The sequence below is a fragment of the Sinocyclocheilus anshuiensis genome, unplaced genomic scaffold, assembly GCF_001515605.1.
Source record: "Sinocyclocheilus anshuiensis isolate Anshui unplaced genomic scaffold, SAMN03320099.WGS_v1.1 scaffold326, whole genome shotgun sequence".
Lineage (NCBI taxonomy): Eukaryota > Metazoa > Chordata > Actinopteri > Cypriniformes > Cyprinidae > Sinocyclocheilus > Sinocyclocheilus anshuiensis.
The window spans coordinates 201,958-228,004 of NW_015546098.1; the positions used below are offsets into that span (position 1 = coordinate 201,958).

Sequence of the window (26,047 nt, forward strand, 5' to 3'; positions counted from 1 at the left end):
TTTTTTTTTTTATCAATTTAACACATCCTTGCTGAATAAAAATATTTTTCAAGAAAAAAAAAGTACTGACACAAAACTTTATTGTTAAAAAATATTTCTATTTTGAATAAAAGCTGTTCTTTTTAAATTAGTGTAATGTCTACAGTAAAATGTTATTGTAATATGGTAATACATATAATAGAACTTTGTTTTTAAACTTTTTTCCAGAGTTAGTACTCACTAAGATTTTGTTCTAGATATCATTACAGATCATCTCTATGATTTCTCTTTGTCTCTGTTCTCCTGTTTTTGATTGTCCTCTTTTTGTCTGTGGTCTAGGCTTCATATGATGAAGATATCAGTGATGCAGAAAAAGTGTACCAGGAATGCCAGCAGAGCGGCCCACTTTCCTTCAGTGACTGTATCCCTCCAGCTCGCATGAAACACTGCAGCAAGATCGGTGAAGGGACGTTTGGAGAGGTCTTCTCAACCATAAACGCTTCCAACGAGACCGTTGCTCTCAAAGTATGTGCACATTTTAATCACATGTGATTTTATTGTAGAAGCATCACAGGGCGACTTAATGCAAACACATGTAGTATTTCAAATTGTGCATGTACATGTGTATCTATATATGCAAGTAGAAGTCACTGAGCAGAATTATTGCTTAAAATTACAAAAATGTCTAAATGTGATTTCTATAGATCATCCCAGTAGAAGGCAGTCAGCAGGTCAATGGTGAACAACAGAAAACCTTTGGCGAAATCCTCCATGAAATCATCATTTCCAAGTAGGATGGCTGGCATAGCTCAGAAAATCTGTTGTACATTTAAATGCAATGGTGTGTAAATATTCAAACACATCTTCAATGTTCCTACAGAGAGCTGAGCTGCCTTAACATGAAGGAGATCAACAAGACAGACGGTTTCATTGGGCTCAACAAGTATGCTGCTTTTATTTCTTTGCTAACTTGAGTGTAAAATGAGGTGATTTGTGTGTTAGAGTTATAAGAATGCACACATAAAGAAGGCACAAAGAAAGTAGCTTTCAATCATTTTCCTTTGTGAGTGAACTATTCCTTTACCTTCTAGTCTACATTGTGTTCGTGGACATTATCCGGAAGCTCTGCTCAAAGCCTGGGACAAGTTTGACCGTCAGAAGGGATCTGAGAATGACAGACCTGGTGAGCTAAATGAAAGCAATTTACATGCCTTTTAATTGTATTATGATGTTTAATGTCTATTAATGAACTCATTCTATTGGCACAGATTTCTTTGATGACGAGCAGCTGTTTTTAATCCTGGAGTTTGAGTTTGGAGGGAGTGATCTAGAGAACATTAACGGAAAGGTACCTTGAACACACAAGAGTTTCCCTTTGTAGACAGGTTGGGCTATTCTAGTCATTTCTGTGAAGACTGAACTCTATTGAACACCTCTGAGGTGAATTCAGGAACAACGGCCTACATCGGTGCCTGACCTCACTGATGCTTTTGTCATTGTATGGTTTAAAATCTATCACCATTTGGTTCTTACGTTTTCCAGACCCATAAGACTTCAGTTCATCTTTGAAACACAAATGAAAATTTTGAATGAAACCTGAGAGATTTAAGTCTCCACTGAAAGTCTGTTCCGCCAAAACTGTGATTAGTTCTTTAAGAGATTGTGTAAGAGTCCATATGTGACCCTGGAGCACAAAAGCAGTCTTAAGTCGCTGGGGTATATTTGTAGCAATAGCCAACAATACATTGTATGGGTCAAAATTATTGATTTTTCTTTTATGCCAAAAATCATTAGGATATTAAGTAAAGATCATGTTCCATGAAGATATTTTGTTAATTTCCTACCGTAAATATATCAAAACTTAATTTTTGATTAGTAATATGCATTGCTAAGAACTTCATTTGAACAACTTTAAAGATGATTTTCTCAATATTTTGATTTTTTTGCACCCTCAGATTCCAGATTTTCAAATAATTGTATCTCGACCAAATATTGTCCTATCCTAACAAACCATACAACAATGGAAAGCTTATTTATTCAGCTTTCAGATGATATATAAATCTCAGTTTCGAAAAATGGACCCTTATGACTGGTTTTGTGCTCCAGGGTCACATATTTGATGTGCTCTGAATATGTGCATTGATTGATGTTTTTATGTGAATAACTGCCTTGATTAAATCTAAGTCATCGTGTCTCATCAGAAGACTTCTAAATTCATTTGGATTTCTTTTACAATGTCTTTATGAACTTTTGTGGAATGGGCTTTTGATGGAAATCTCAGGTTTAATTAAATTAAGTTCATTGTCGAAACACAGTGACATGAGTAATTGATGACAGAAATGTCATTTTTTTCTAGGTGAACTATTCCTTTATAAGTCACTGTAATAGCTAAACCTGTTAATTAGAAGTGGGGTGTCCTTATACTTTGAGCTCTAGTGTATCATTATGACAAACTTAAAGAGTTTGTGTATCATTGCAGCTGTCTTCCCTGGTCCAGGCCAAGAGTGTTCTACATCAAGTCACTGCAGCTTTGGCTGTAGCTGAGCAAGCGCTGTGCTTCGAACACAGGTAACATGTTGTAAATGTACCACGTGAGTAAAAACTCTTCTGTACTGTACATGCTGTCAGTGTAAGCTGATGTTAGTGTTGTGTGCTGTTGTTTCAGAGATCTTCATTGGGGAAACATCCTGGTGAAGAACATCAAGCACAAGCACAATGAGTTCATTCTGAATGGAACAGTTCATTCCATCGAGACACGAGGGGTTCACGTCAACATTATCGACTACTCGCTCTCACGCCTGGAGATCGGTCAGTCTGAGAACAAACTCTTACTCTGTCCCGTGACTGTTATGCAAATCCCATGTTTAATAACTATTAGAGATGTTGTTATCCCATTTAAAATACATTTTGCATGCCTTACTCTTAAAAATGGTGTTTTTTTTTTTTTGGGCCTGACTTCAGAGTCCTTCCTTGACCTTCTCAACTACATCTAACAATTCAAATCATACAACATCATAATATTGACAGTCTGTAGAATTTATTATAGCAAACTTTAATTTTCTTGAATTTCTTATAAAAGCTGTTGATTTGCATTTGTGAAGCTCGACTATTCCAAGAAAAATAAATAAACTGAAATTTCCCATAAATTAACTACTAATCAATATTTGGTCCCAAACTAGCCAAGTTCACTGATTTTCAACCAGCTTTTCTGTGAAATGTGAACTTTTTTTCCTCCATGTTACATTCACACATACTATCGACCGACATACTATCGAAAAAAATCACGTTTGTTTTAAACTATATTGAGATGTTTTGTTAAAAATAGTAAAAGAAGAGTTGAACAAATTGTTAACCTGATACAAATGAATAGGAAAATATTCTGTTTGAAACCACTTTTTTGTCTCTCTCTCTCTCTCTGTCTCTCTCTGTCTCTCTCTCTCTCTCTCTCTCTCTCTCTCAGATGGACTGACGGTGTCATGTGATATCTCTAATGATGAGGAGTTGTTTATGGGTCAGGGAGATTATCAGTTTGAAATCTACCGTCTAATGAAGAAAGAAAACAAGTATGTCCTTCAGCCTCAGATAAAATGTTATTTAAAAATCATTGATTCTCATTGTTTCTCTCTCTCTCTCAGTAACTGCTGGTCCACCTATAATCCTCATTCCAACGTGTTGTGGCTGCACTATCTAGCTGAGAAACTGTTGAGCATGAACTACAAGAACAAAGCCCAGACCAACCAGCAGAGGACGCTGAAGAGCGCCCTCAAATCTTTCCAGGCGGAGATACTTAGTTATCCGTCAGCTACAGAAGCGCTTAGGAACGGCAGATTCTTTCAGTGAACGTTTTTTTTATTTATTTTTTATTAACACAATAGATAGACCTGTATATTTAGAATTACCAGTCCAGGGCAAGTAACGATATTCTAAAGTTCTGTAAAAAAACTAATAAAAAAAATGTGCAATCATGCAATTTAAAAAAACAAAAATATGTAATTTATTGATATACATGAATTATATTGAGATAGTTACAGTTTTTTTTTTAAGAAAAGTTAGCATTTCACACCACATTTGAAGTCACCTCCATGCCCACCCACTATGACATTAGTGTCCCGTTGTCCTTCATCGTTCTGATGAGTTCTTCATGGTTTAATGCATAATCTCATTTCATTTTTTGTGACATTTTAAGACACTGAACCTGTGTGCTGCCGCTCGTTCAACAGGATAAAATTGAGATGCATCCTGTAGAAAAGCTTATTTGGTGTTAGCTTGCAGTTGAGTGTAATTATGCAGAAAAAGGAGACTTTGGTGAGCTTGTTCTCAAAATGTTGGGACAGATATGGCCGAAGGTTTGTGGGACCTCAGAAAGAGAAGTATTTGGTGAACCACTCCTGCTTTTGAGGGTCTTGTCCATCAGACCCTGTTTCAATAACCCTCTGCTCAGCAGGAGTCCTGGAACAAAAGCACAAGATAACTGCAAGTAAGAACAGGAAATGTAAATATGACATCTTGGGAGAAAAAGAGTTAGGGAACAGACTTTTTTTTAACACTGGATCAGGAAAAGGGGGGTTATTGTTCGGAAAACAAGTCTTTGAATAGGTAGTTCACACAACATGTCTATGGACTTTTTTTAATATCAAGGTTAGAATGTATGCACCTCATTTTTAATGTAATTTTCAGCTTGAATGTGCAAGGCTTCAGGTGTCAGCTGCTTCATATGTTATAGTGTGTGCTGTTGTATACTGCATATTTTGGCAAATATAGTTGGTCATCTGACTTCTAGACTGAATTTATTTATTTTTTTTTCATTTCTCTCCCCCCCCATTTTTCTCAGGTATGTTTCAGTTGAACCATTTTTCATTTTTAAAATTGAACTTTTTTTAATAACTACACTGGTTTTAAATAGTTATTGGGATGTCATTTGTCACACAGACCTAGAAACCTTGACCTACATTTAAAAATCCTTTTGCGAGCAATTTCAATCCGTGTTTTACATACAGTATGAGATGAGTTTTCTCAGAATAGAAACGGCACCACATGCAGAGAATCTTTAAGTTGCTTTGGATAAAGCATCTGTTTAATTAAAAATATGCAAGGATGTATTATTTATTAATTCTCAATATGAACAAGTCATATGTTGAGATTTGTATTTATCTATTTGTGACCTTGGAGCACAAAACCAGTCTTAAGTGTCAATTTTTCGAAATTGAGATTTATACATCATCTGAAAGCTGAATAAATACGCTTTCCATTGATGTATGGTTTGTTATGATAGGACAATATTTGGCCGAGATACAACTATTTGAATATCTAGAATCTGAGGGTGCAAAAACATAAAAATATTGAGAAAATCATCTTTAAAGTTGTCCAAATGAAGTTCTTAGCAATGCATATTACTAATCAAAAATTAAGTTTTGATATATTTACGGTAGGAAATTTACAAAATATCGTCATGGAACATGATCTTTACTTAATATACTAATGATTTTTGCCATAAAATAAAAATCAATAATTTTGACCCATACAATGTATTTTTGGCTATTGCTACAAATATACCCCAGCGACTTAAGACTGCTTTTGTGCTCCAGGGTCACATTTAAAAAGGTTTTCAAAAAAGCAAAGATTGCATTCAGGACCGGGTGATTACCTGATGTGCTGGCTGTAGCTGATTTTAAGCTGCGGCTGATGTCGCACCTCTTGTGAAGGTGGACAGTTGTGTCTGATAGAGGCTCTGTGTTCAGCATGAGGGGGGGTGGGGGGGGGTGTCCTTGTTAGGGTGGTGCCTCGCCCGCTCTGCTCCAGACTGGGTAATCCACGCTCCATAACCGGTGAACATTTAGCCTTGGGTGACCCCCCATCGTATGAGCAGAGGTTCGGGATGCTAGTTTCTTCAACCCCCTTTTTCTATAAACAGAAGGCAGATTACAACAGATTAATTCTGAGCTTCAATAAACATGTTCTTCTATCAGTTATTGTATGATCCTGGATGAATGGAATTCCGATGTGATGTGGGATTCGGAAAAGTCTGTGCTACCTTCATAGTAGGCGTGAGGGTCCCTGCTTGTGTCCTAGAGTCATAAGGCTTCAATATTTCGTCGCTGCACAGAGGTGGATGCTGGGACAGCTGGTGGAGGTCCTCCTGAAATAGAAAGCGAAACGCTGTGATGAGCCGAGCATCCTGTGTCTGTTACGTGTCTGTATGTGCGTCTCTAACCACTAGACTTTTGATGAGTTGGTCTCTCTCGCTTAGCTTGTCCTGTAGTTTAGCAATGGTGTGTAGGTTTTCTACTCTTCTCTTTCCCCTTTCTTCCCTTTCTCTTAACCTGCAAACATAAAATACAAGCACACAAAGCAGACATACAAATATTAATTAAATGCAACCTTAAGAAATTAAATATATGCTGAATATAACTGTTAGTTAGAAAGAAAAAAAATATTCATATATATACATACATAGTCAAAATGAGAACAATCTCATAATTGAAATTAGACAAGAATAAAGGTGTAACATTATTCTACTTTATTTATGCAATATATCTTTATTCTTTTTTTATATATTACAACTTTATTTAAGAAAAATGCCTTTATTCTCATATTTTAACTTTATTCTTGAAATCTTATTTTAGATTTTAATGTTGCATTAAAATACTGTCAAATTTAAGATTACGACTTGTATAACATGCTATTCTAATATGTGACCCTGGAGCACAAAAGCAGTCTTAAGTCGCTGGGGTATATTTGTAGCAATAGCCAAAAATACATTGTATGGGTCAAAATCTTCAAATATTTCCAAATATTGTCCTATCATAACAAATCATACATCTATGGAAAGGTTATTTATTCAGCTTTGAGATGGTGTTTAAATCTCAATTTCAAAAAAATTGACCCTTATGACTGGTTTTGTGGTCCTGGGTCACATATAGATAATATTAATAATTCTAACAAAATCTTTTGCGCGCATTAGTACTGTATTTTGTCTAAGTTCTAGTACCACTGGTTTCACATTAGCAATAAAGAGTCTGTTATATGATGCAGTCAAATCCTAAGTAGTGGTAAAATATAGTAAAATGTGTTAGACTGTTATGTACTGCATTTTTATAGCTACAATTATTATCAAATTAGCCACTATATTTCATAAATTAGCATGCAAGGTGTTGGGATGTGTGGAATTTTAACTCGCTCCAGTTCTGTGGAGATCTGTAGGAAATCCTAGTCATGAGCCATCGCCATATATTGTCCTGCTTGGGTTAATTCTGTATGTATGCGTTGTTTGCGTTTTGCATTATTGATGTGGGAGGAGTAGGTACTCTGTTTCCAAGGCAACTATGCGGGCCTGTAGTCGTGTTTGGGCGGTGCTGAAGTCTGATATTATGGTCTGGATCTCCATTCTGTGCTCTCTCTTCACACTCTCCATGTTATTCCTGTGATCCGACCCAACCGCTTCACCCGCCTCATCTTGTTCCTCCGAGAAACTGCACATCAGATACAAATAAATCAGTATCAAACATGTATATCCTGCTTTGTTCTCAGGCCTATAGCAGACATCAGATTTACTTATAAATCTGCACATAAATGTGGAAGCCCGTTTCCGCCACTGAATAAAAAATAAAAAGATAATTGAGACTTTTTATCTCATAATTCGGACTTTTCTTCTTGCAGTTGCATGTTTACATCTCGCAGTTGACTTTCTCAGAATTGCATGATATAAAACTTTCTCGCAATTCTAACCTTATAACACGCAATTGCGACTTTATATCACCCAATACCGATTTCATAACTCTGTTGCAATTTTTCTGAAAAACAAAAAGTTAGAATTGCGAGTTTATATGTAATTCCAAGAAAAAAGTCAGAATTGTGAGATAAAAAGTTGCAATTACCTTTTTAACTTTTATTCAGTGGCAGAAACAAGCTTTCATACATAAAAACACAGTATGTGTTTGAGTCATTTTATGCTCAGACATCTTTGTTCTGTTTAATACAAACTTTTCCACAAAAATCGTTCAGGTGCGTTCAAGCCGAACCACCTGAAAATGTCCATAATTGTCTGAGCGAACAATGATATGACAATGTTACTACAGTAAATCGTCTGCCTACAACTTTATTTAGAAGTCATGAGTTTTAAAAACAGATTTACAATCTGTTCTAATTTAATCCAGCTTCTTCATGCCATCATAAAATGCTAGAAGTTATTTAATATATAACCAATGAAATTGATTTCAATCAATTCAAACATGACATTTAATTAAAAAAAATCATATTATTTTAGATACTAACAGGGAACGAGTTAAATAAATTGCCCGGAGTCGATGTGCAAAGCGACATACATATCTACAAGATCAAATGAATATGTATCTCATCTCTGCATCCTAGTGTAGAGTTCCTAAGTTTTGTTTTGCATCAATCTGGCCTTTATGAGGCCATTAATGTTGTGTGTCCTGGTCATTTGCTCACTCTCAAACCCATAACCCAAATGAAGATATTTTTAAATTAAACACAAGAGATTTCTGTTCCACCATTGAAAGTTTACTCCCTCAAAATTTGACACTTCAAAAAGTTCATAAAGACATCGTAAAAGAAATTCATATGAATTGAGCGATTTAATCCAAATGTTCTGCAGAAGCATGATAGCTTTATATGATGATGATTTAATTTAGGCTTTTATTCACATATAAACATTGATCAATGCAAATACAGAGAGCACATCAAATATGGTCAACAGAAGTTTAAACAGGAGACAGAAATCTGAAGATATGTTCATTTGTGTTTCAAAGATGAACAAAAGTCTTATGGGGTTTGGAACAACATGAGAGTGAGTAACTGATGACTTTGATGATTGATTAGTTTTTGGTGACCTATCCCTTTAAGAGGCTGATTTTCTATAGCTGAAACTGATTTAAATGGGAATAAATAAGCAGTTCTTGACCAGAATAAGCAGCAATGTGGACAAGACCGATTAATATGCCAATAGTCAACAGTTTTCTCACTTGTGAGTGTACGTGTGGTCATCTTGTTATTGACCTCCTGTCTGTGTGTGTGTTTAAAGTCATCTCGTTACTGTCTGCCTGTGTGTTATCTTAAAGGGATAGTTCACCCAAAAATGAAAATTATCATCCGCGTTTTGTGCAAAATGCAATGCTTCGCTTCAGAAGGTCTTTATTAACCCCCGCAGCCAAGTGGAGCACTTTTTATGATGGATCACTGCCATTATAAAGCTTGGAAGAGCCAGGACATCTTATAATATAACTCTGATAGTATTTGTCTGAAAGAAGAAAGTCATACACACCTAGGATGGCTTGAAGGCGAGTAAATCATGGGGTCATTTTTACTTTTGGGTGAACTATCCCTTTAATACTGACCTCTCGTGTTTATGTTTGTGGTCATCTGGTTCTTCTCTCTGTGCGCTTTTTGCACTCATGCGTTCTTTCAGATCTTCGTTCTCTCTTTTTAGCTCCTGAACCTCGCTGCTCTTCTCATCCAGCTGTCTCTCTAGTGACTGTAAGCGGTTTTGCTGCTTCAGATCCTGAGAAGGAGACAGAGAGAGAGAGACGTGGGGTGATGAACGCTTGTGTAATGTGTGTGTCTGTGCGGTTTGTATGTGTACCTGCTGCAAGGCCATCATTTGTGTGTATGTGTGTATTTCGTTCTGAAGGTCCTCGATCTGCTGCATGTGTCTCTGGGTGACCTGTCTCACCCACTCAGTGTGCTGCTGGGTCAGCTCTGCCTTCTGCTTGTCTACACACACATATACACACACAGTTGGAAGACACATTAGATCAGACATGCCGTATGCGCTGTATTCAGTCTTGCTTTACTTTAGTCGGTGGCATTAGATGGTGCTCACACACACACACACACACACACAGTCGGAAGACACATTAGATCAGACATGCTTACAAAGGTGGCCGTATGCGCTGTCTTCAGTCTTGCTCTACTTTAGTCGGTGGCACTAGATGGTGCTTTTGTGCAAAAAACAATGCATGATCATCAGTTCATTTTAAGGAATAATGTTTTTCACACAAACTTGTTTTATATAACTTACACATTATGACAGATAACGGCATCCATATTCTGGTAAAGCCTTTTTTTTTTCTAAAAAAAAAAAGAGTACAGCTATTGGAATATATGTGCAAATACGGTAATCAGCATATTATGAATAAACCTTTTAATATACAAAGACTGCGTTTGCCATTTATTACGCTCCATTTTAGTCTTTTAATTAACATTCATTTTCTCATTCATATCCCTAATGATAGAAGACGAGGCTGGAGGATGAATTGGAAAATGTAGGAGAGTAACCTTTTTTAATAAGGAGAGTTCTATTGATTTATGTGTGTGTCTGTATAAAAAAATGGAAAATTGGAAATTATTAAAACTTTAAACGAATTGCCATGAGTCAAAATGCTAATTTAATTCCAATCTGTTGCTGATTAGCGGTATTGATTTATAGTGCAGGATATTCAGTATGAATGAGTTATTATTTTGTTCATGTGAGCTGTGTTGGATAATATGCACTGCCTTAACCTCAAAGACAATATTTGAAGGCACACCAAGATACTTCCGGTACTACTTCTACATTGAAAAAGCTGCTTATTTTAACTAGGACAAAACATCAAATTAATAAAAATAATTAAATTCCATTATTGCATAATTGAATGTCATTCATGGTTTACACTCTTTATTATCAATGAATGTACATGACTCTTCTAGTTTTGCAGTTCGCAGTTTAAATTTTTTTTTTTTCATACTTACAAATAGCAATATTTGCCCGATAAAATATTATAGTGCTTTACATATATATATATTAGGGGTGTATCGGTACATGTATTCGTCCCAGACTATCACAGTTCGGTTCATGCAGTCAGACGACAAATTATAGGTGGTTATAGGTTATATTACAGGTTATAGGTGATCAATCTGAAGGGGGCGCACATGGTAATGCAATGCTAACCGTCACGACAGGAAAGAGCAGAAGAAGAGACGATCTACATGCCAACCCAAAACAAGAAGAACGGTGAGTTCAGGTGGCACGCAAGGGCTTGAAGAACCGCCGGCTTGTTTTAAATCAGCAGTATTGGAAAGTTTCGGCTTCTAGAGATGCTGTATTGCAATCAATTCCTTGAGAGGAACTGACCGTCTTCAAAAATGCTTTGATGGCATTTTTTTTTTCCACTTACCTACACATAATGCATATTAAAGTAGTGTTTATAAGCGCAGCGCTGCTTTGTTTACAGCGGTAACCAAGCTGTTCCATAAGCGCCACCTGCTGTCGGAGAATAAATTTGCATTTTCATTCAGTCCGTCTGCTGTTTTTGTTTTGTGCAGGTGCGTATGTAGCATAATTTTAAGTCAAATCTTAAGTCAGACCATTCTGTTTTTGCTTTAAATCTTGAAATTATACAGTCAAATTCAAATCAAAAACAACATGTATGTAGCACTACTGTCTGTTCAAAATAAATGAAAAAATACATTTCCTGTTCCTGTATCGAACCTTGACCCCAAAACCGAGGTATGCAGAGAACAGTTACACCCCTGTATGAAGCCTGTTAGGCTGTTTTTGGCAGCTGTTATAGTAAAATTTTTAGAATAAATATGGATTCTTATTTGAATTTATTAGATAGCTTCGATCACTGTTTATGGCAATACTTGGTTACAATGACAGTAATAATTCTTAAATTCTCTCAGGAATGCAAAATCATTGGTAGTTATTGATATTTCAAATAGAATAACGAGACATGTACATATTCATTCATACTTTTAGTCCAAAAGAGTGCACACTTCACACGTTTACCTCATGTCTTTAGATATAATCATAATTTAGACTATTCTATGCAGATCCATCAATCAATATTGCATGATTATGATTCCTACAAATCACGCATTTAAAATTCCCTCATACAGTATATTCAGGTTGTCCAATATCATGAGAACCCTGGTTCTTTAATAGAATTGGCAGTTGTTCAATTCAAATAAGATACATGACTTTAACGGTTTTATCTTATTTTAAAACTTTTGTAATAGTTAACATTTTTTGCTATGGCTAGGGAATATTGCTTGTGTCCTTTTGGTGGAATAGACTCTCTCTAAGTAAGTATTATACAAAAAATTTGACTTTTTAGGTTTTGCACAAATATTCTGTATGAGGCGTGATGGTTACCCAGCTGTAGTTTGTGCTGTGTGAGCAAGCGCTGTCTTTCCGACTGAAGTTCCTCATGGGCTTGTGCTTCCAGGGCCTGAAGAGCACGCTGGTGATTTAACCTTTCCTCCTCTCGCTCACGCCACCCCCGCTTTTCCCTCTCCTCTTCCCTCTCTCCCGCAGCCCTTCCATCCTCCTCGCCCTCATCTTCCTCTTTTACCACCTACAGGACAACACAAAATCACTAACATACGGAGTTCTTTCCACAGCTGTGTGTGTGCTCTGTCATCATTTGAACAGTTTCTGTCAATACGGTGAAAGTCCAAAACATCACCGGACCCCATTTACTTTGATAAAAAAAAAAAGCATTTTTCAAAATATCTTCTTTTGTGTTCCAAATGAATGAAGAAATACACAGGTTTGGAATGACATGACAGAATGTTCTTTTTTTAGGTGAACTATCCCTTTAACGGTACTCTAAGTTATATTAATGATAACACAATGTAACAAAAATGTGACCCTGGAGCACAAAAGCAGTCTTAAGTCGCTGGGGTATATTTGTAGCAATAGCCAAAAATACATTGTATGGGTCAAAATTATCCATTTTTCTTTTATGCCAAAAATCATTAGGATATTAAGTAAAGATCATGTTCCATGAAGATATTTTGTAAATTTCCTACCGTAAATATATCAAAACTTAATTTTTGATTAGTAATATGCATTGCTAAGAACTTCATTTGGACAACTTTAAAGGCGATTTTCTCAATATTTAGATATTTTTGCACCCTCAGATTCCAGATTTTCAAATAGTTGTATCTCAGCCAAATATTGTGCTATCCTAACAAACCATACATCAATGGAAAGCTTATTTATTCAGATAAAAATATTGACCCTTATGACTGGTTTTGTGGTCCAGGGTCACAAATGTGTTTGACAAATTGTTCTTCTGTAATTCTGTGGTGCTAATTCTTATTGTACTATTTATTTTCACATAGAATCAATATTTTGGTAAATATTTAGGTCAGGTAAATTTCAGAACTTCTATGATTAATTATGAAACATTGGTTTAGATAAGTTTTTGTACTAGATTTTTTTTTTTTTTTTAAGATATTTTGCTTTTGCAAGGATGGGAACATTCTAGGAGTTTCTGTAATATTCTAGTGCTTTCTGGAACATTTAAGTCATAACACACAAAAATCATCCAGCGTACACTTCTGACGTTTTGGACAACTCACTTTTGTGAACTGTTTATGTCAGACTGTTGTTGTTAGCTCAGTATTATGCATGCAGCATGTCATTTTTATGCATGAGTAATAACAAGTTAGCTTGTATAAGTTACATTTTAGCTTTCATGACTTTCAAAAAGTAATGTGATTTTTGCATTCAGCATGTCAAACTTCATAAAGAAATATTTCCAATAACAGCCAAACAAAACAAGGTAATTATATTAATCATAAGAACTCTATCAGTCTCCGAGTGTATACGCACCTGTAGCTGCTGCCTCATCAGTCTCTCTTTCTCCTGAATGGTGGAGTGAAGCTGAGATCTGAGCGAGCTGTTCATATCTCTCGTCTTCTGGATCTCCTGCTTCATTTGCTTTATCTCTCCATTACCATAACATCTCTCTCCTTCCATCTTCTCTGAGAGTGCTCTCCTCTCCTCCAACTACACACAGAGACCGAAGAATACCGCTGCTAGAGTGACGTGTGTGTATGATGGGTCTGACAGTGTGTGTGTGTTACCTGTGTCTGCAGTTCTTCTACTCTGTGTTGCCACTGTTGGTTCATCTTTCTGATCTCTTCCTCTCTTTCTCTCTTCAGTTCCATGATCTGATCAGAGAACTGCTTCTCAAACTGTAGCCTACACACACACACACATGCATTTTAATGAATAAAATTGCACTCTATACCCATTTTACACACTTTAATGTCAAAGTTAACACATTATTGCATCTGACAAATGTTTTACGCTTTAGTTCTGGTTCTCAGTTTAATTGACAAACATGTGTTTAAAGACTGCGTAATATTATTATAGCATTACTGTTGAGTTAAGTTGCATACTGTTATGTAAGAGCATTGTGTGCTGTTGCAGAAATACACAAAAACTACATCCATCCATTTTGGGCCAACGATATTCACTACCGTTCAAAAGTTTGGGGTTAGTAAGTTTTTTTTTTTTTTTTAAGGAAATTAATCTTTTATTCAGCCAAAAAATGCATTTAATTGCTAAATACTTTTGGTAAATTGATAAATACATTAAATTGGTAAATTTTTTACAAAAGTTTTCTGTTTCAAATAAACACTGTTCTTTAGAACTTTCTGTTCATCAAAGAATTCTGAAAAAAAAAAAATGTATTAAGGTTTCCATAAAAATACTGTTTTCAACATTGATAATAATCAGAAATGTTTCTTGAGCCTCAAATCAGCATATTAGAATGATTTCTGATCATGTGACACTGAAGACTGGAGAATGATGCTGAAAACTGAAAAATATTTTTTTCTTCAAATGATATTAAAATAGAAAAAATTGTGAAACATTATTCGAATTTAAAAGAACTTGATTTTGACCTAATAAATGCAGCCTTGGTGAGCATTAGAGACATTAAACATTCAAACTCATTAATTAATCACATATTTAAAATGACTCAAAATGAAATATTTGAACTAACAGACTACTGGAAACACAAATGCAATGCGAGCCCATTTCTCTTTCTCTCCCTTCATGTCTGGCGCACCTGATCCTCTCCTCTACACTGTGATTGGACTGTTGTAGAATGTCTCTCTCTTGCTGTAGAGCAGAAATCTCTGCCTGTAACACTTCCTTCTTTGCAGCAAACTCCTCCTGTGGGAGACATAAAAAGAAAGGAGGACAAGGATGGATGGAAGGCAAGATCCATGGATTAAGGAAGAAAAAGGAGATCGGTGGCTAGGTGAATGTTAAAGGCACAGATCTGCTGAGATCAGCAGAACACTGTGCTGTCATAAAGGAATTGCAGATCTGTGTGTGCTTGTGGGATAGAGATGTGCGGTAATGCAAAGGGACATCGCTGACACTTTGTCCACATGTCAAATGGAAGTGTGTGTGTGGAGCAAACAGGAGTGAGTACCTGTATTTGCTGCATGCTGCTGCGTGTGTTTTCCAGTTCTTCTCTCACTCGAACACACTCCGGGCCACATGCTGTCTGCCGCTTCACCTCTGCGCACTCCTGCTCTCGCTCTTTTGCCCTTTCCTTCTCCTCTTCTCGTTCTCTCTCCAGCGTCTGAATAACCTCCTCCAATTTCGCCATCTGCAAACCAAGAAGACTCAGATCAGCAAAGACCTGTAAGGACCATTAGAGCATGCGCTAACCGCTCAGGTTTACTATTTATGTGGGTCATATAAAGAAAATCAACTTCTGTTACTGAACGGAATCTTTATTTAAAGCAACCAGGGGTCAAAGTTCTTTCTCATGGGGATACAATGGGGATTATTATAGTGTGTGTCTCAATCCATTCTCTAGCTCAGGAGTAAGAGTAAATTGGTTGCTTATTACACTCAAACACAGGTAATGTTGTCACAAGTGTAAATTTAAGACCTTTTTAAGACCAAGTATAGACGGCTTTTAGGAATAAATTGAAGGGAACACAATACTTCACACAATGAGTTGTATTAGCAACACTTCAAAGTTTAAAACACAATCCCCATTCCTTTTGAATTCATTTTTACAAAAACAAAAGCTTAAGGCTTTTAAATAAATAATAAAAAAAAGCTTAAGGCTTGAATAGCTCTACTCTCAACCACTAGAATATGGAAATAATTGTTATTGTACCTCTTGATCAAATAGCAAAAAATGATGAAAATGAAAAAGATGTTCTTCCTCAATGTTTTCGTCTTGTTTTTCTGGTGCAAATGTCTAAAGACTCTTAAATCGACGTACATTTACTGGAGATGCAAAATGACAAGAAGTCTTGTTTCGTGAGAAATTGTGTAAATCAAGATGAGTTTATGAGAACAAATTTCTGCCAGATTCGTAAGCATAATCTCGCTTCGTTTTGTTCAGTTTCTCAGAAAACAAAAATTCATGTCGTCCTTTTCTTTCACACGTAAATGTATCTTGATTTAAGGATGTTTCGATATTTGAATTGGAAAACAAATTATTTTTTAGAAATGCATGCAATATTTAAAGCTAACATGTTTTTGTTACTCTGGTTGAAAATCTCTTCACATCCTGGTGGCAATTAATAATCAAAGTGAATGATGAAAGTTATAATATATTATAATATTTAATGTTTATTATATTTGTGCATAACGTCTAAATTCCATTATGTTAAATGCAGACACATAATTCATAATAGCAACAGCTTTGTAACAGCTACAACTTAGCACTTTGTTACTTCGTAACATCTACAACAAAGAAGCCTGATGGCATGTTCAAAGATGTTGTTTATAAATACCAACTACATTTTAATGAGCTTATAATAGGAAATTGAGTCGTCTCTGTGTCCCAATATTTAAAGGAGGTTCTCAACGGTTTGGTCATGAACCATTGGTTGTGGACAGCAGGTCCAACAAAAGAGCGAGGCCAGTTAGACAGCAATGTTGAAGGGATTGAAATAGGAGGACATGAACTAAGAGTTGTGTACGCTGTGTATTCTGTTTGAATATCTCAGCACTGTGAAGTGTAAGTTCACTTATGCTTTCTATTCTAAATATAGCTTTGATTAAAACAATTGCTCATGAGGATATTTTCATCTCAGCAATTCAGCAGTACTGTCACACTATGTGTTCTGCGCTCTCAAAGTTTTGCCAAAGTGGCAGCATGGTGGTGCACAGCGTGAATGAGATTACCTGCCTTTCAGTCCTGTTCATTTGCTCACACAGTTACCGTTTCTGAAATGGCTTTCAGGATTCATAAATCACTTTGCAGGTGCCATTTAATCCATCTGCATTATTATGCAGTTGTTTGGAGGCACACCCCATGTGACATATTCATTAGGGCAAATCTATAAAATAAGACTATCATATATCATGTCAGGAGATCAGCTTTAGCAATTTTGCAATTGCTGTATCACTTTAAGGACACTATTCACTCACTATTAACTAGCTGTTTATTAGCATGCATATGACTAGCATACTGGCTGTTTATTAATACTTATAAAGCACATATTAATGCCTTATTCTGCATGAGCATATTTTAGACCCCTTAATCCGACTCCATACCTAAACTTAACAACTACCTAACTATTAATAAACAGCAAATTAGGAGTTTACTGAGACAAAAGTCGCAATTAATAGTGAGAAGTGTGACCACAACTGCTTTATACACGCAAACCTAAGAACTGAGTTTGAAACAAACTTGAGTCAAACAACCTAGCATTGGATTTTTCAAGAATTGTCCCTTGTGGGATTTGAACCTAAAACGTTTGGGCACCAACCTAGATCATTAAACACTAGCATACCCGCCCTACAATCCAGGTATTTCACATGAATTAGAGCACATGGTTTTCTGATATATAGCAGAAACTGTAGTGATGTTTGCTTTCGCTGCGACACAGCACTAAAACAACAATCTTCTTCCCTAGCTATCACTTATTAAGCAACTACTTTGCTATTATAACCCAGTTCCAAGCCTGCTGGCATATTAGATGAAGCATTAGATAAAGGCCTGTACCTTGGGCACTACAAATGTTCTTTTTGTTTTCTGCTTTATCAGGGGCATATGGAGAGATCTAGGCCTCTCAGTCTGTCTCTGTGTATTTAAGCAGAAGGACTGAGTTTGTTTCCTTCGCCTGAGCCTCAAACCAATTTGAAAGAGCTTGATACGTATATAGTTCAAGTTATTTGTGGTGACCTGATTCATTAGTAGGTCAACAATCTTATGCAAACATATCCAAGATTGTTTTGGTTTTTAAGAGGAAAAGCTTTCTCGGTGTGGTATTCTTTACCTCTCTGTTGGACAGCTGTAGTTGGTTGCGTAGCTCTTCCCTCTCTGTCTCTAAAGCCTTTCTCTCTTCTTCTCTGGTTTTCATCTGCTCCTCAACCTGTAGTCAAACCAACATTATAATACTAGTATATCTTAATTTCAATAATATTTCAACAAAAATATCAGATTATATTACTCATAATACTGCTTTTGCTTGAGTCCACTTGCCATGTTAGTCATTTATGCATTTGCAGACCTGCCAACCTTTGAAAATTTTAACCCAAGGTTCAATAGTTTTTTAACCACAGTTTTAAGTTTGGTTCGGCACAACAGAGTTCTTTTTAGCGATTTTAAATGCTATCTAAAAAAAAAAAAAACTCCAGTATACTTTAATTAAAACTCCAGTACATTGTTGTACACTGTAGAAAAACATGGATTATCACATGTCTACCTTAAATTTCTTTTGAGAGAAGTATTATTTTTATAGATTGGCCATTATTTAGTGCTATGAACACATGTAATGTCTGTTTCATGCATACTGGATACTAGAGGGCGCCCTTACGCAGAAAGTCCACATATGCATCACCGAAGAAATAGGCTCACAACGCTCCAGGAAATCCCTAATATGGACAAAAGCAGCTATTGCTGTAACTGAATGAAAGGAGACAGAAACGCTTTTAATGATGACATTCAAAGAGAACATTAAGACAATAAACACTCAACAGTGACCACTTCGGATATTTTCATAAGTATATTTATAGTCTATTGCTAATCGACATAGCCTTTATTACAGTATGAGTATAGAATATATTTCTGCGTCATTCTGTGATAAGAAGTCACATCAGATCAGGACGGAAGTTATTTCTAACATTTGTCTGATGTTGTGGAGTATGTTATAATGTTCTGTTTTGTTGGACAACAGGTTTAGAAATGCTCCACATTACAAGTTGTAATGTAACGGCTTATGTTGCTTTTTCAGATGCACCATGCACGTGTTTCCGACTCGCAGACACACAAACAGAGCCAGTTTGGAGAGAAATAAAACACACGGAAATTATTTAAATGCAAAACTGGAAAAAACGCTCTGATTGGTTGAACTCCTCATCTTTTTCTGTTGCTTGTTTACTGCGCGTGGACAGGTCACCAGGTTTTTGCATAGTTTAGAGTGACAAATCGTACCAGCGTACTTTAAGGTCAATATGCGTACCGGTTGGCAGGTCTGCATTTGGCAGACTCTTTCATCCAAAGTGATTTATATTGCAATTAAGATATTTATTTTTCTCAGTTCTCGGTGTCACAACATTCAGGCACTACTGTATGAGCTACTGAACACTTTTGTCAGGTTTTTGTTTCATGTTTAAGTTTTCATGTTTTTTTTTGTAATCTCTTAATAGTTCTTGTCATTGTCATGTGATTCCGTTCCCTCATGTGTTCCTTTAGTTCATGCTTTCATTGGTTCATTGTCTTGAATTCTTTCTTCATTCGGCGAAACACATAAGAAAGCATTCTGAGCATAATGTTGCTCTTTTCCATGCAACAAAAGCAAGTTTTTCAGCGAAAAACAACTTAACTTTCAGTCTTTGACTTTAGCAGACTTCGAATATAGAACATGCGTTGTATGGACCACTTTTATGACGTTTTAATTGTGCTACTTTGTTCTTTTTGGAGCTTGAAAGCCCCTGGTTCTCATCTACTTTCATTGCATGAAAAAGGCTGAACATTTTCATGGAAGAAAGGAACTTAACTTTCAGTCTTTGACTTTAGCAGACTTCGAATATAGAACATGCGTTGTATGGACCACTTTTATGATGTTTTAATTGTGCTACTTTGTTCTTGTTGGAGCTTGAAAGCCCCTGGTTCTCATTTACTTTCATTGCATGAAAAAGGCTGAACATTTTCATGGAAGAAAGAAAGTCATGCGGGAATGACGTGAGGATGAAGTTTTATTTTTGGGTCAACTAAACATTTAAATAAGCAGTTTTTAGCTCCTGTAGCTTTAAGACTTTTTATGCAGCTGATGGCTAATCTCTGCATGTTCGTAAAGTTGAGCCAAGTTTCTGAATGCCGAATATGCATCATATGTTAACGTGGTTCTGATTTCAGAATGACCCATTTTTGCAGCTTAGTTTCCATAATTGGTCTGAATGGACTGGGGTTGGAGCTCTGCATTGTGAATAATGATGTATGTCTATGCAGCCCAAAGAAAAATATTTAATATTTACTGTATCAGTAAAGCCACACTAGTATAGACGGATAAAAATACAGATTATACTGATTATATATTCTCTTAAAATCCAGTGTTCAATCTTTTAATCTCTGCCTTTTGTTATTGGAAAAATGAACTTAAAACTTCCCAAATGAAGCAATTTCAAGAACAAATTGAGAGAGAAATCAAATCAGAAAGTGAGTGCCGATAATCAGCCCTTCACACTAGTAGTAACAGGAGCAAATGAGAAGTTATGAAATTATTAGCAAAACTAGTGCATCATTTCTGTCAAGAAGTCAAAAGTGTGCATGAGAACCGCAGCTGAAACCTGTTGCGTCGTCTTCTTCTCTGCGTCCAGCATTGCGTGTGCATGCCGCAGCTCACTGGCGTGTTTGCGTATCACTTCTTCCAGTGCTTTCCGAAGCTGTTCTTTCAGCCTCACTTTCTCTTCTTCCATCTTCTGCTGCACCTGTTTCTTCTCTTCTTCCAGTTCCTGTCTGTCATTCTTTATTTCGTTCTCCACCTCCTGCTGAAGGCGCCTGATCTCCTCAGTGTGAGCACGCTGCAGCTCCAGACGCATAGAGGATAGAGCATCTGCATGCTAAAACACACACACACACACACACACACACGACTCTCTTCATTATATAAAACTGTAATCCTGTAGTTCTGAAAGAATGACACAATGCCTTTTAAGCTTCTGATGTGTCAGCTGTGATGTTTTATGATGTTTGATCATTAAAAGCATTTAAAGTATGCTTTAGTCATTTGTGTGTGTGTGTGTGTGTGTGTGTGTGTGCATGGCTTTCGTGTCTGAGATGGCATTCCTCATTTGGGATGTGATTTCATCATATGGTTTATGTGTTCTTATATGTGACCCTGGACCACAAAACCAGTCATAAGGGTCAATTTTTCGAAATTGAGATTTATACATCATCTGAAATCTGAATAAATAAGCTTTCCATTGATGTATGGTTTGTTATGATAGGACAATATTTGGCTGAGATACAACTATTTGAAAATCTGGAATCTGAGGGTGCAAAAAAATCTAAATATTGAGAAAATCATCTTTAAAGTTGTCCAAATTAAGTTCTTAGCAATGCATATTACTAATCAAAAATTAAGTTTTTATATATTTATGGTATGAAATTTACAAAATATCTTCATGGAACATGATCTTTACTTAATGTCCTAATGATTTTTGGCATAAAAGAAAAATCAATAATTTTGACCCATACAATGTATTTTTGGCTATTGCTACAAATATACCCCAGCGACTTAAGACTGGTTTTGTGCTCCAGGGTCACATATGTAGAGAATAGAAGAGGTGTTTAAAACCGGAAGCACGTCATACAATTCTTGTCACAATTTTTCCATCTGAGACAAATTTCAGGCACTGTAAAAGATTTCTTTCATTCAGTTATCGGACAATATTAGAAATTCTTTTATCAGTATTGGTTGATGTTGAATATTTACTTGTGCATGCTCATTTCTCCTATTTTTATATCTTTTGGATTACCTTTGCTGTCAGCTAATGCTCACATATCTTCTTTAATCTATAAAACACTAATAATTTAATTTAAGACTGTTAAATGGAATCTTCAGCAAATCACAATTTTTATACTGAATTATTATATTTGTGATGCCTAAATTCACAATTTATTTAAACAAAAAAAGTATAGAGTCGTAAACATGCCATAGCTATTACAGTATTTATTAATATTTTGAATTAGCTTGTTTTTGTTTTCATTTTAATTTTTTTAAAATGAAAACTAAAAAGGTTTAGTAACTTTGTTATGTGCCTTTGTCATTTTTATTAGTTTTAAGATTTCTATTTACCTTTTATCTTTTATTTCAGCTTTTTTTCAATTACCGAAAACAATTTTTAATAATTTTAATTAACAATATTAGCACTGCTGACACGCCCCAACTCAGAAACTCAGAGCTAACATAAAACCCTGAGTTTTCCGCTTGTAATTATGACATTGCGGTGATGTTCATGTGCATTCAACTCATAAACACAATCCTTCATATGTGACTTGAATGCATGCTTGTGGGCGGGGCTTGCCTGTTTGAGCATGCGGGCGTGATCATTGGACCGGCCGCTGTTCTGAAGCTCCAGCTCTTTGTTTCTAATGTTGAGACGACTGAGTTGAGACCTCAGCTCTTTCACTTCAGCAGAGACCCTCACCTGAGATGAACTCTGACTCATTAACTCATCTGCAGAAATGAGAAAGATGATGATTAGATCAAAGGAAGCAGAACAATCAGTGGACAAGCTGGTGATCACAACCGTCACATGGCAAAAGCAGTCATTTCAACAGTAATGCAATAATTAATATCAAACAGACTATAAATGACGATGGCTGACAGTAAACTTATTTACTACTGAAATTATACAGTCGTTTTTTATTTGACGTTACATTAGTGCAATTAATTATATTAAAAAAGAATGCATAAAAATATTATGCATTTAATCATGCCATGTAATCCCATGTTTAAATTCTGTAAAAATGGATTTTCCTACATTCAGAGCATTTCAAGCTTGAAGTACCACAATTACGCTTTAGCTTTGTTTCCTGAGATGCAGACAGACGCGGTGCAATGGAATGGAACAGAATGCTCAGATCTCAAGATGCATTTTTCAAACTGTTTGACAGCGAAAACAGGGCACTTATGCTGGGAGACTGAAAAAATTGATGTGACGCAAAAGGCAAAGACGTCCATCTGACACATGTCTACGTAGACCAACAATTATAAAAATAGTACTGATGAAACACTGAAAATGCTTCTTGTGTTGAACGGCCCCTGTGGGGACTGTGGGCTCCTTTTCAGTGATATGGAAATAAAACAAACCTACAGATATATTTCTTTCTAACACAACTTTATATTTTGTCTATTCAATTATTTACTAGACTGTCTTTGAAATATCTTGAAATAACAAATAGTGATTTTTAAATACTGAATACTGAATTATTCAGCATATGTGATTGAAGTGTTCCTGTGGCTCAGTGGTACAGCATTGCGTAAAAGGTTGTGGGTTCAATTCCCAGGGAACACACATACTGGTAAAAAAATGTATAGCCTGAATGCCCTGTAAGTCGCTTTGGATAAAAGCGTCTGCTAAATGCATAAATGTGATTGATTCGATCAGTAATGATGATGAAAATAAGTACACAACCAGCCTTTCACTGATCTGTACTGCATGTGTGTGTACCTGACTTGCTCTGTAGCTCATTTTCTTGCAGTAATAATCGCTCTTTGGCTACAGCTAACTCCTCGTCTGCCTTCTTCGCCACACCCTCAGCCTCAGCCACCTGGCGACGCCCATCCTCCAACTGCTCCTCCAGCTCCTTGAAGAGAAAGGAATAACATCAATAAGCATAACTATTACAATTGCGTATACTTATGCCGCTGTTCCTTTCACACTACACGACCGATTTGGGTCTCATGAAGTGGTTTGCACATTACAAGACAGATCGGCATGTATAGGAACAAGTGATACATGGCGTAGGACTACGATTACTCCCCCTGAGAAATTTCCCTTGCCTTGTATCTTGTTCTCTCAAAAACATGCAGCCGCTGACTTGCATTATATGAATCACCAAGGATCACGGTTTCAGCTAAAAATCTTCCTTTACTGTTCTACTGAAGAAAAAAAGTCACCTACATCTTGGATGGCATGAGGGTGAGTAAATTAACAGCACATTTTCATTTAAGGGTGAACTGTCCCTTTAAGAAAATATTTAAGAATTCTTAGAATTTATCTCATTATCCACTTCGAAATCTCTTGAAATCTTTCTTAAAGGGATAGTTCACCCAAAAATGAAAATTTGATGTTTATCTGCTTACCCCCAGGGCAATTCGTGAATCCTGCCCTAGAATATCATAGGAGCAGAAAGCGACTACCCAGAACACCCCACATAGCAACACATTAAAACCACTACAAACACCTTAGCAACTGCATTGCAACAACCTGACAACCACCCTGGCACCACTCACACCTCTTTAAGAAACTAAAAAGTGTAGTTGTCCATTATCCTGCTAGATCCTCTTATTGGATGATCTTGAAATGAGCAGAAATGAACGACTGAAGATGCCCAAGATGACTTTAATCAGTCAATTCTGACCGGCCCATGAACACTTTGAGCCTACGAGCCTTTGATTACATCCCAGCAGCTGCTCTGAGTTTGCAGATCTGATTAATTTTCTGTGAAGGATGTCGAGCCAAAGCAGAGAGGGTGTACTCATCTCACTCTGTGCCTGGTATTTTTTAGGCACATTTAAAGCGCATTAGCCGCAGCGTACGTGAAAAGCTGCATCAGAGACGGCGGAGTCAATGCTGCATGCCGAGCAACTCTTACTTATTTAATCGCTTGGCTTTATCCTGATCTAAGTGTAATGACTTAGTTTTGTGTCCCACTTAAATAAGCCTATGTTATTTTTATTTTCTGCAAGTTATGTGCAGACTTTGCTGTTGAAAAACTGACTACAGATCTGTGGGGTATTGTCACAGATGGTTTAAGTCGGGTCTGCCATCTGTTTCCATACAGCTGTGTGTGTCTGAGTGATGGTAATTGTGGGTGTTTGTCTGATCCCTCTAATCGCTGTCTCAGTTAGATACAGAAGTGTCAGTCACAGCAGTAATTACTGCCCCCTTACACTGAGACGAGCACCCCGCTGAAAGGTCAGTTACACTTGGCCACTGGTTTATGTGTACACAATGATTTTTTTAAAATGCATAAATAGGAAAATTAATATTTACCACATAAATCTCCATGAATTACCAGGCCTGGAAATCACAATTTCCAGTTTTTCATGATCATGGGAACATATGATGATAAGGCGAGCTTGTGTTTGAAATTTAAAAAGGTTTACATTTTTAAATTCAGTTTATCTATTATTTATATTTAATTAAATGTCACTACATAATAAACCTAATTACTCTCATTTTCAGCTGCTCCACAGCTGATCATCCGCATATTTATTTGGTGTATGTTTTATGCCGTAAAACAAAAATAAAAACTAAATATGTCAAATGTTTATTATCTTTCTGTTGTATACAGATATTTATTAAAAAGAATTATGCACTAAAAAAGTGAATAAACACTGATAAAACTACACTAAAACTATCGGTCATAAATTGACACCTGAAAAAAAAATTTGGTCAGAATTGGTTAAAATTTAAAATTATAATTATTTTAAATAAGTAATATATTATTAATAATACAAATCAAGTAAAAAATTAGAACCTATAAAAACCTGGCCAGGACTGCTATGATGTTTATTAAAGGATTTTTTCAAATCTGTCTGTAGATAAAATATCTGTATTTTCCCCCCAATATTATATCAATATTTATATCTTTTTATTAAAAAAAACAATTAAGTATAAATTAAGTAGAGAGGAAAACATACACAATAGTGTATCACGGAATAACTATTTAAAGTCCCCATGAAATCAAAATGAAAGTTTTTTGGGAGTTAGTATCAATATGTTAGTCTTAAGGTTATCTATAAGGCAGTGTGCTCCGAAACAGTGACAAAATTCGCATTTAGAAGATATAAGCATTCAAAGCTTGCAGTTCGTCACTTCCGCCAAAACGGCTCAATGATTTTTTTGACGTCACATCGTAACTTCTCATCAAACTTTCTGTCCAATCAAATGCTCTCTACAATCCGAAGCCCCGCCCCCTACACTATAAAATAGCCGCTGAAGCCGCCGCGGCTGAAATCGGTAACTTGTCCACAGAATTAGTATTTTCTGTACGGTGAATGGCACGTAGTGCACTATATAGGGGACAGGGAACGATTCAAACAGTGTAAATATGCT

At 36.1% G+C, this 26,047-nt stretch overlaps 2 protein-coding genes across 3 annotated transcripts in view; one reads left to right on the forward strand and one right to left on the reverse strand.

The window, feature by feature from the left end:
• Positions 1–3,911, forward strand: part of LOC107700298 (uncharacterized) — a 12,811-nt gene extending 8,900 nt beyond the window's left edge. Inside the window, exons 10-18 of the mRNA XM_016501909.1 lie at positions 319–504; positions 684–769; positions 860–922; positions 1,071–1,162; positions 1,248–1,327; positions 2,459–2,547; positions 2,645–2,787; positions 3,440–3,542; positions 3,615–3,911. Of these exons, the coding sequence (XP_016357395.1) occupies positions 319–504; positions 684–769; positions 860–922; positions 1,071–1,162; positions 1,248–1,327; positions 2,459–2,547; positions 2,645–2,787; positions 3,440–3,542; positions 3,615–3,819 (1,047 nt within the window). The 3' untranslated portion in view covers positions 3,820–3,911. The remainder of the gene's footprint in view (positions 1–318; positions 505–683; positions 770–859; positions 923–1,070; positions 1,163–1,247; positions 1,328–2,458; positions 2,548–2,644; positions 2,788–3,439; positions 3,543–3,614) is intronic.
• A 38-nt stretch (positions 3,912–3,949) lies between these two features.
• The window catches only part of fam184b (family with sequence similarity 184 member B), a 30,899-nt gene continuing 8,801 nt past the window's right edge, over positions 3,950–26,047 (reverse strand). The window contains exons 4-19 of one of the 2 annotated variants that reach the window (XM_016501908.1): positions 23,435–23,570; positions 22,286–22,437; positions 20,546–20,818; positions 18,034–18,129; positions 15,216–15,395; positions 14,844–14,950; positions 13,852–13,969; positions 13,598–13,774; positions 12,131–12,332; positions 9,578–9,708; positions 9,333–9,496; positions 7,284–7,448; positions 6,194–6,299; positions 6,011–6,115; positions 5,624–5,880; positions 3,950–4,428 (exon numbers count right to left, since the gene is read on the reverse strand). In XM_016501908.1, coding sequence (XP_016357394.1) covers positions 4,338–4,428; positions 5,624–5,880; positions 6,011–6,115; positions 6,194–6,299; positions 7,284–7,448; positions 9,333–9,496; positions 9,578–9,708; positions 12,131–12,332; positions 13,598–13,774; positions 13,852–13,969; positions 14,844–14,950; positions 15,216–15,395; positions 18,034–18,129; positions 20,546–20,818; positions 22,286–22,437; positions 23,435–23,570 — 2,460 coding nt within the window. In that variant the 3' untranslated portion in view covers positions 3,950–4,337. Of the gene's footprint in view, positions 4,429–5,623; positions 5,881–6,010; positions 6,116–6,190; positions 6,300–7,283; positions 7,449–9,332; positions 9,497–9,577; positions 9,709–12,130; positions 12,333–13,597; positions 13,775–13,851; positions 13,970–14,843; positions 14,951–15,215; positions 15,396–18,033; positions 18,130–20,545; positions 20,819–22,285; positions 22,438–23,434; positions 23,571–26,047 lie in introns of both variants that reach the window. The other variant, XM_016501907.1, reaches the window with a different exon arrangement.